This window comes from Microcebus murinus, chromosome 1 (assembly GCF_040939455.1).
Source record: "Microcebus murinus isolate Inina chromosome 1, M.murinus_Inina_mat1.0, whole genome shotgun sequence".
Lineage (NCBI taxonomy): Eukaryota > Metazoa > Chordata > Mammalia > Primates > Cheirogaleidae > Microcebus > Microcebus murinus.
In genome coordinates, this window is record NC_134104.1 from 133,159,338 (window position 1) to 133,169,160 (window position 9,823).

The 9,823-nt window shown below is 35.1% G+C and overlaps 1 protein-coding gene across 1 annotated transcript; it reads right to left on the minus strand.

Annotated features, from left to right (window-relative positions):
* Window positions 1–521: 521 nt before the first annotated feature.
* Window positions 522–953, minus strand: LOC109731003 (ubiquitin-conjugating enzyme E2 W-like). The gene has a single exon (XM_075993353.1). It carries the CDS (start codon window positions 951–953, stop codon window positions 522–524), a length of 432 nt encoding a protein of 143 aa, XP_075849468.1.
* Window positions 954–9,823: the final 8,870 nt, after the last annotated feature.

Here is a 9,823-nt window from a genome sequence, read left to right on the forward strand (position 1 = left end):
CTCTCAAAGTAATGTTTAATCTATCACTTTATTTATGATCCCACTATAACCTATAAATTCATTTCATAGCCCCTACCATGCATTAATCATTGGGTGGGTGGCAGTAGTTAAGGAAAACTATTTCCGTAACAACATCCATTGCTGGCAATGAATGTCCCAAAACCACTAAGGAAGTCATTGTTATTGCACACTACATGAGGACCTGGAAATTTTCTGAAAGCCTAAAAAAAAAAAAAATTAAAAATGCAATTATGTTTGACATTTCCTGACACTTGCATTAATACTGTATGACTAATAAAAGCATGTCATTTTGCCTGGACTGAGCCAGTGATCAACAGGTGCCCAGAATGCACATGAGTAAAAATGCAGTAAAAGGAAGTAGTCTTCATTGCATATGGGTCACTTCTAGTCAAAGGTGAAAATTCAAAGGCTGAATGGTGAAAGTGCTCATTTTCTTAGTAGGACTATCTTCTGCTAGCAGGATGATAACAGTGGCATCAACAAGTATCATCATGATGCCATCATTTTCTGTTCTCTGAATTCTTGTTGCATGTTCGCACATAAAACACATAAAAAGAATTATCTGGTGGTTGTCTCTTTTCTTTGTAGCTGGAAAGCATGCTAATAATACTAAGACAAACTGTACTGAGAATGTACCCATCTTCTGATAGAATGGATAAATAGATGTGACCATTAATATAAACATAACGATGAGCAGCAATATTTTCATCAGTAAACATGATCTGAGCAGTGTCAAAAGGATACCAATTACTAAACTTAAATAGAAGTTGAAATTTTCCCCCATCATATAAGGTACCTGTTGTGCCTTCCATGTCTACAATCCACTGTGTAATTACATTTTGAACACTCTTTTCATTTAAAATCATCCCAGGATGTGGGTCATTTTGCAAAGCCAGCAGTTCCTTTTGTAGTAGTTTCTGTGTTGACACCATGTTGGAACCATACCCCCAAGTCTGGTGAGGCCAGAGATACCTTAACCTCTTGAGGAAGTTGAATTTTTAGCTGGTAGTTTTTAATCTCTCTTGTTTCCTGGTCAATGTATTTAAAGGTATAAATCCTTGTGTGTTCTGTTAGCTGTGTCAAATACATTTGGATATAGAATGTTTCGTTGCCATTTAATTTTAAGCATTTCATTATTTCTTTTTTTAGTCCAAGAACTTCTTAGCAATATGTTACTTAGTCTCTACACCTACAGAAATTTAAAAAATCTGGCTCTTTATTACTAATTTTTAATTTTGTTGCATTATAACAAGGGAATATAGTGAATATTACAGTGAATTTGTGGAATTTATTGAAGTTACCCTTGTGGCCTAATCTTCAGTTTTTGTACATCTCTCTCATATGCTCAAAAAGAATGTGCATTTTGTTTGCTTCAGAGTTCCATATATATATCTAATACCTTCAATTTATTAATTAAATTGCTTGGATTTTAAAAATATATTTGCTGATTTTTTGTCTATTTGATCTCCAAGTTTCTGAGAATGGGGGTGTAAAAATCCTCAAATATAATTATTGAAAAACTTATTTCTGACGAAAATTCTGTAAGTATTCTGGAGCAGTATGGTTGGAGAGAATAAATTTATGGTGGCCAAAATTCTTGTTCTATTATATTTTTATGTGTTTTTACATGTGTCTTATGTGTTTTTACATGTGTTTACATGTTTTTCTCTATCTTTTATACTATCTTTAGCCTTGGATTAAAATTTGCCAGATATTAAGATTTCTATTCTAGCCTTCCCTTGGTTAATATTTTTAATACTTTTTTCATCCCTTTTATTTTTAGTTTTTCCTATCTTCTATTTTATTTTTTTAATTTATTTTTACTATTTTTTTTTATTTCAGCATATTATGGGGGTACAAATGTTAAGGTTACCTCGTATATTGCCCATGGCCCCCCTCGCCCCCCCCAGTCAGAGCTTCAAGAGAGACCATCCCCCAAACGTTGCATATCTCACTCATTGTATTTTAAATTTGTCTTTTGCAAACAATATATTGTTAGGTCTTATGTTTTTTTTTTTTTTTTTTTTCGGCATATTATGGGGGTACAGATTTTAAGGTTTCAATAAATGCCCATTTCCCCCCTCCCCCCACAAGTCTGAGTCTCCATCATGACCATCCCCCAGATGGTGCACATCTCACTCATTATGTATGTATATACCCGCACCCTCCCCCCTCCCACCTGCCCAATACCCTATTACTATAGTACCTATGTGTCCACTTAGGTACTGTTCAGTTAATACCAATTTGCTGGTGAGTATATGTCCCCTGGCTGACTTGCTTCGCCTCCAGTGTCTTCGAATAGTTGCATTGTTTTTTCTTTGTTGTTTTTTTTTTTTAATTTTACACAAGTTTTTACAGATGTTCTCAGCAGGAGGGTTGGTCTAATATTAGCTGCTCTATCATATCCAGCACCGAGAGAAATGTATTTTTAGATTAAAATAAATCCTCATCTTATTTGTTTCAACTAAATGAGATTAGTGCCATTTTTGCAGGAAACAGGATACTCTCAAATAAGGGTCTTGGTAGCAGTTAATGCATTAATTAATTCAGAATTTTAAAATGTAAGTGAATATAATTTACCAATCATTCTTATCTTCTATGTGGTTTTAATCTCAGAATCTTCTTTATTTAGTACAAATATCAAATATGTTTTTCTGAAAATTTATGTTTTGAATGAACCATTAAAATCTCTTGCATTCCCTAACTGACTCACTGTACACAGGGCATTACAAACATGGTCTAGGATAAATTATCATCCTGGACACAAAGCCTCTAAATTAGAGACTTCGAGGTACACAAATATCAAAAAGCCCTGCCCCCTGACATTTTCTCAATTTATTAATCTACTAAATCCATATCTTTAGTGGTAGGTAGTTAATTTTGCACCCTCTGATTAAGTCATTACCAAAAAATAAAGTGTTAAATTTGATTTGGCTGCATCAACTAGTTTTGATTATGAAGGTGGCAAAAGCTATTCCGATGGTCTATTTAGAAATAACTTTTCGATGCTCATGAAGATTGGATCTTGCTAGAGGGAGAGGCTGTGTTTACACTGAAGACCACTGCATTCTCAGCATCTGGTGCAGTCTCTGGCATATAGTAGATTTACTCGTGGAGGGCTCTACAATCATCTTGCCAATAAAAGTTTGAGAATTTCAAGGTGCTCATTACAAATTTGCCATGTCTCTACCATTAGGATCAAAGCTGATCAATTCTCATGCACAATATTTAGGCAGAGCTCTGTTGAATATGGCTTTGTAAATTTCATCTTCTATAAGTGAATGTTCATTGGCATGAAGTAGACAGTGTATATTAGTGTGTAATGTGACTTTAAAAATCTTCTCATAAAAGCTTTTTTTTTCTTTTTTTTTTTTTTTGAGACAGTGTCTCACTCTGTTGCCTGGGCTAGAGTACCATGGCATCAGCCTAGCTCACAGCAACCTCAAACTCCTGGGCTGAGGCAATCCTACTGCCTCAGCCTTCCGAGTAGCTGGGACTACAGGCATGTGCCACCATGCCCAGCTGATTTTTTCTTTATATTTTTAGTTGTCCAGCTAATTTCCTTCTGTTTTTTTAGTAGAGACGGGGTCTTGCTCTTGCTTAGGTTGGTCTCAAACTCCTGAGCTCAAATGATCCTCCCACCTCAGTCTCCCAGAGTGCTAGAATTACAGGTGTGAGCCACTGCCCCCGGCCCTCATAAAAGCCTTTTATCCTTAAAAATTCACTGAATCCATTTAAAAATACCTTTTAGAATACACAGAATTGCTAAAAAGGAATACTGAAAGAACAAGGTAAATATAGGCAGTAAATCCTCTGGCCTACACCCACACTTGGGCAGAGAGAGACCAGTAAAAGACGCAGGCTAGTAAAATCCCCAGCTAATTTTAGCAAAAACCCAAGAATAAGACCTTGAGATTCTCAATCCAACATCCCTTTCTTGCAGTGCTAACATGAAACAAAAAGGTGAGACAAGCATATACTTGAGACTGCATGATTTATTTGCATTAGCTGCAACCAAAGATGTAGGAGAAGTAAAAAGGGTATGACTGGTGTCCAGAGCTTCTCTGCACACAGGTCCAGTGTAACCACGTTTATGCAAAAACCCAACCCCACACCTTATAACCACATCCTTTTTTGGAGAAATCCAAATTTCTCCCAGTCTCTTCCCCAGTATTTGCCACAAGATGGAGCTGACAAGATTACCTGTTGTCTGTGCTGGGTTAACTTTTCATGTTAGTTATATTCAGCTTTACTTTCATGACATTTAGAGGGTTACCTTTTACTGAAGTAATTGGGATTGGGGTAATTTACTGAGATGATTGGTGCATGCAAGTTCAGTTGTTCCTGAGACCTCAGCTTTATTTGGTTGAACTCCATCTGTGATCTTGACTCATCCCACATTTAAAGTCGCAAGTGTTGATAAATGATAAAATTCGTGTCTTTCCTATGTAGCTTGTTGACTGGAAAGCATACTTCAACATTCCTCCAGTGTATTCTATTTTTCATTTATTTAAAATATAGCCATTATGATCTTTTATAACATCTAGTATTAAATCTTATATTTGTACATGCACAGACAACTCTAATACCAGCACTGTATAGTTTTTTAAATTTATTTTCCAAAATGATATTATTCCTTTCCTAGAATAAAAAAAATCTGGTATGATAAAATTCCCTTCTTCTCTCTACCATCTCCTATCATAGTTAGATAATTTCTTTGCTCTTTTTAATTAAAATGGATAAGGTACCCAAAAAAGGCCAGTTGGTAAAGTTAAAGAATGAGTTAACGAGTATACATTATTTCACTAAGGCATTAAAACAAATATGGTCATCTCATCTACGTGGTATGCAAATTAGAATACATTTTTTTGTCTTTATATCTCTGGTAGAAATCAACTCTGGTCTTAACATACTTTGTGTACTTTTCATAAAACTATTAGATGTTCCACCTTTATTTAGTATAACATGAATTTGACCAAGTTACAGATATCGTTTGAACAAAAAATAGTAGCCACTATTATCATGGGATAATAATCATGGGATTAGCATGTCCAAATTTAAAGATAATACAGTTTATTTTATTGCTCAAATTTAGAAAATATGCATTATTGAAACTATTAGTGCCTAAAAAAGAATTATAATGTGTTAATTCATATATATTATACCATTTAGAAAAACAAAGATCAGGAGAGAACTTACAGGAAGTAAGCCTCTGAAAGTGAGAGTGAAGTTGCAGCCTAATAAAAGATTTCAAGTTAGAAGGAAATTTCCAAAGAGGATACTTACCAAAAAATGACAAGATGAAAGCAGATATGGTTTCATGTAACTTAGCTTTACTTTAAGAAATTATTTTTCAAGAATATGACTTTATTAGAATGTGTGACTAAGATGAGCTTAAAATCCATTATTAAAAACCTCATTTATCAGTATCTGTTTTAATAAAGGATTAGATCAAGAATACTTGACCTGGAGGGGCTCTACAAATGGGCTTCAGGGTCCTCGGCCCTCCTGAAATTATGTGCAAAATATATACAAAAAGGAAAATGTTCCTGGGAGAGGGCTTATATCTTGTATCAAATTTTCAAAAGGGTCTATAATGACCCCTTCTCTCTCTGAAAAGTTACAAGCTAGTGGAGAAAACTATTTCCTAGAGCTCTCTGTTAACAGCACTGAGAGTGTGCATGCATTTCATCCTTTAATGCCAGGTACAGTGAGTAAAAGTAATCCATATAAGTGGATATGAAGGGCAAAAAGAATAAATTGCAAACAAAGAAGGTCCCCACTGCTCCCTTTGTAAACATTTGTACCTAAATAAATGACTACTTTTAGGTAATTTTTACCTGACAAGTTTTCCAGATAAGATCGGAGTACACAGCCAGGAAAATTATTGAACTTTAACCTAGACAGAGGTGATACACTTTTACCTTCTTAAAGATTATTCCAATTTAAAATCACTAAGCCAAGAGAAAATCCGATCTTTGATAATATGAGTCAAAAGGCTTGATTCTGCAAATAAAGTTAACTTAATCAATGACATTTAAAACTAAATTTTCTTTCGTTCTTTTTATTTTGAGACAGAGTCTTGCTTGCTCTGTCACTTGGGCTAGAGAGCCGTGGCACCATCATAGTTTACAGCAACCTCAAACTCCTGGGCTCAAGCAATCCTCCTGCCTCAGCCTCCCAAGTACCTGGGACTTCAGGTATGTGCCACCACACTGGCTAATTTTTCTATTTTTAGTAGAGATGGGGTCTTGCTCTTGCTCAGGCTGGTCTCAAACTCCTAAACTCAAGTGATCCTCCCGCCTCAGTCTCCCAGAGTGCTAGGATAACTGGCCTGAGCCACTGCTCCTGGTCAAAACTAAATTTTCTTTATCTTGCCAAAGCACTGCCGTGAACACTTCTATCATTGTACTTCGGTAAGGTTATTGAAAGATTAAGACTCGTGGTTGGGTTTCATTATCAGACAAGCTAAAGCTATTGTTATGGCTTAGTTTTTGTGTTACATATTTTGCTTACAGAAAAGTAGGCTATAAACTAAATAAATGAGTCACTTAACAAAGTCTGTTTATGACCTTGTTTAAATCTAGAAAACATGCTGCTGTCAATTCATTTTTTGTAGGAATCCTAAGTCAGTATGTCCTTATGCCTTTTGAGTAATCCTTGGCAGGATGCAGAGCACTAAATCATATTTTATTACTGCAAGATGGCAGAAGCTACAGAGTTATTTGAAACTCTTAAATCGCTTTTCTCAGTAAGGTCTTGTTTGCAAATCTGTGATGCAGAGGTTCTGATGAAATTTAGAGTTAGGCCTTTGCCAGTAATAATCAATAAAAAGAATGGCTAGTCCAACCTTCCTCTTCCTCTTACCCTTATCTTCCCCCCAACCCCCAATTCTCTATTTTTAGCCTTTACTCTTGAAGGACGTTGTGGCTGGATGTAAAATGCTTGGCTCGCACATTCTTTTCATGAGTATCTTGTAGTTGCTGGTCCATGTGTCGTTGTATTAAATGTTGCACTGGAAAGGTCTGATGCCAGCTTAGCTCTTAGTTTCTTTATAAATGCCCAAAGAATTCTTTATTTTTAAATATTAATAAATGTAATAGTATATATATCTGCATTGACTGTTCTGGATTAATTTTACCTGCATTATGGTGTTAATTGTTTTTTTTATTTTTTTATTTTGGCATATTATGGGGGTACAGATTTTAAGGTTTCAATAAGTGCCCTTTCCCCCATCCCCCCACAAGTCTGAGTTTCCAGCATGAGCATCCCCTAGATAGTACACATCTCACGCATTATGTATGTATATACCCGCCCCCCTCCCCCTTCCCTCCTGCCCAATACCCTATTACTATAGTACCTATGTGTCACTTAGGTGCTGCTCAGTTAATACCAGTTTGCTGGTGAGTATATGTGGTGCTTGTTTTTCCATTCTTGGGATACTTCACTTAGTAGTATGGGTTCCAGCTCTAACCAGGAAAATATAAGATGTGTCATTTTCAACACATAAATTTTAAGTCTTTTATTTATTTCAGGAAAGTTTTATTCAATTGTATTTTTTCAGATTTGTTTTTCTTCAAAGATGCCATGTATAGATGTATTTTATTTCCTTTGCTGTCTTGTGTAGCTATCTTTTTCTTTCTTTTTTCCTCCCTTTTTATCTCCTTTATTACTTTTGTGTCATTTTTGTTTGCTTGTCCCAATTTGCCAGTTACATTTTGTCTTCTGTTGTTGGCCCTATTTTCCTGACAACTTCAATATCTGCTTTGTAGTTTTCATGGCCACACTTGCCTCATTAATTTTTAATTTCATGTTGGAACATTGGCATCACTTTCATATCCAGGGAGTTTGGCTGCTTTTTAACATTGTTTTTAATAGCTCATTGGTGTTGATGGTGTGTTTTCTCTTTTTAATTGTTGGCTCCTTGACTTTTTAAAAAATAAACTTTACTTTTTAAAAATGTTTTAGATTTACAGAAAAATTATGAAGATAGTAGGGAGAGTTCCTATGTATTTCCATCCCCACTTTCCTTTATTAATAACATGTCACATTAGTAAGGTGTCATAATTAGTGAACCAATGGTGATAAATTATTATTAACTAAAATCCATAAATTATTCAGATTTAAACATTTTTTTTTCACCTAATATCCTTTTTCTGTCCCAGGATCCTGCCCAGAATGCCACATCACATTTTGTTGTCATTCTCCTTAGGCTTCCCTTGGGTGTGATAGTTTCTTAGACTTTTCTCATTTTTGTTGAGCTTGACAGTTTTAAGGAGTACTTGCCAGATATTTTGTAGAATGACAATTGGATTTGTTTGCTATTTTTCTCATGATTAGACTGGGATTACGGAGTTTTGGGGAGGAAGATCAAAGAGGCAAAGTTCCATTTTTATCATATGACATGAAGAGTACATACTGTCAGCATGATTTATTATTGATACTGACCTTGAAGACCTGATCAAAGAAGTGTTTGTCAGGTTTCTCTACTGCAAAATTACGCTTTTCCTTTCTTTTCCATACTGTACTTTTTGGAAGCAAGTCACTATGTCCAGGCCACTCTTACGGAGTAAGGAGTTATATATACTCATCTCCTTGAGAGCAGAGTATCTATGTAAATTATTTGGAATTTTTCTGCATGTGAGGATTGTCCCTTCTCCCTCATTCACTATTTATTTATTCAACCATTTATGTAAGTATTAACTCAGAGTTATTTAGTTTGTATTTGGAGCTATAATCCAATACTACTACTTTATTTATTTTGTTGCTGAAATTGATCACCCTTGGCCATTGGGAGTTCTTTCAATTGGCTCTTGTGTCCCTTTGACATATCCCTATCATTGTGGGTTATTTAGTATTAAATAACTTCCTTACATTACACTTCCTTACATTACAAGGTGCTCTAGGCTTATCTTGTGTATTTCCTGCCTCAGTCCTAGAATCTGCCATTTCTCTAAAAAGCCCTGGTTCCATTTATTGGAGAAGGTATTAGAAATTAAGATTTAGGCCCTATATATTCTCATTACTAGGCCCTGTAGGCCCTCTCAGATGACAGAACAAAGAAATACATGTGTATACTACCTAGGGTATAGAGGCATATGTGTAAATACTTCTGTATGTAACCATTGTATCTATATTCTAAGGAACATGATTTCATTTTATGTCTCCAACTCCAATCCATTACCACATGGATCATTTCAGCCTCCTTCACTTTCTAATGGGTAACCTCCCACTCTGCTATCAGGAAACCTGGGTCCAGCCATCCACCATCCATTTATTAATTGTTCAATTCCCATATACATGTATCCTATTTAATAGTATCAGAATTGTTAATAAGTATCACACCCATTGTTTATAAACAACGTTATTAAGTAGAGTACAGTGGTTAACATTTTTTTGCCTGTAATCTTATAGAGTTCTCTCATTTCCAAAGTTTCATAGATTAGTAGCTTTTCCCTCATCCCTATAAGATTGTTTCATGCATTTTTAATATATGTAGATAATTGTCACATTCTACCCTAAATGGGTTTTTAAAAATTTGCATACACTAAATTTTACTCTTGGTGATATAAAGTTGTATGTGTTTTGATAAATACATAGTGTCATGTATTAATATCTACCATTATAGTATCATAATTTAAGAGTTTTCCTAAAAAATACCCTACGCATCACTTACTTAACCCTACCCCTTCTTCCTGAACCCCTGACAACCACTGCTCTTTTTACTATTGTTATAGTTGTCTCTTTTGCAAGATGTCATATGTTTGGAAATATATAGTATGTAGACTTTTCAGACTTTTCC

Coding starts and splice junctions, on each gene's coding strand:
- LOC109731003 (XM_075993353.1), bottom strand. CDS start 953: ATGGTGTCAACACAGAAACTACTACAAAAGGAACTGCTGGCTTTGCAA.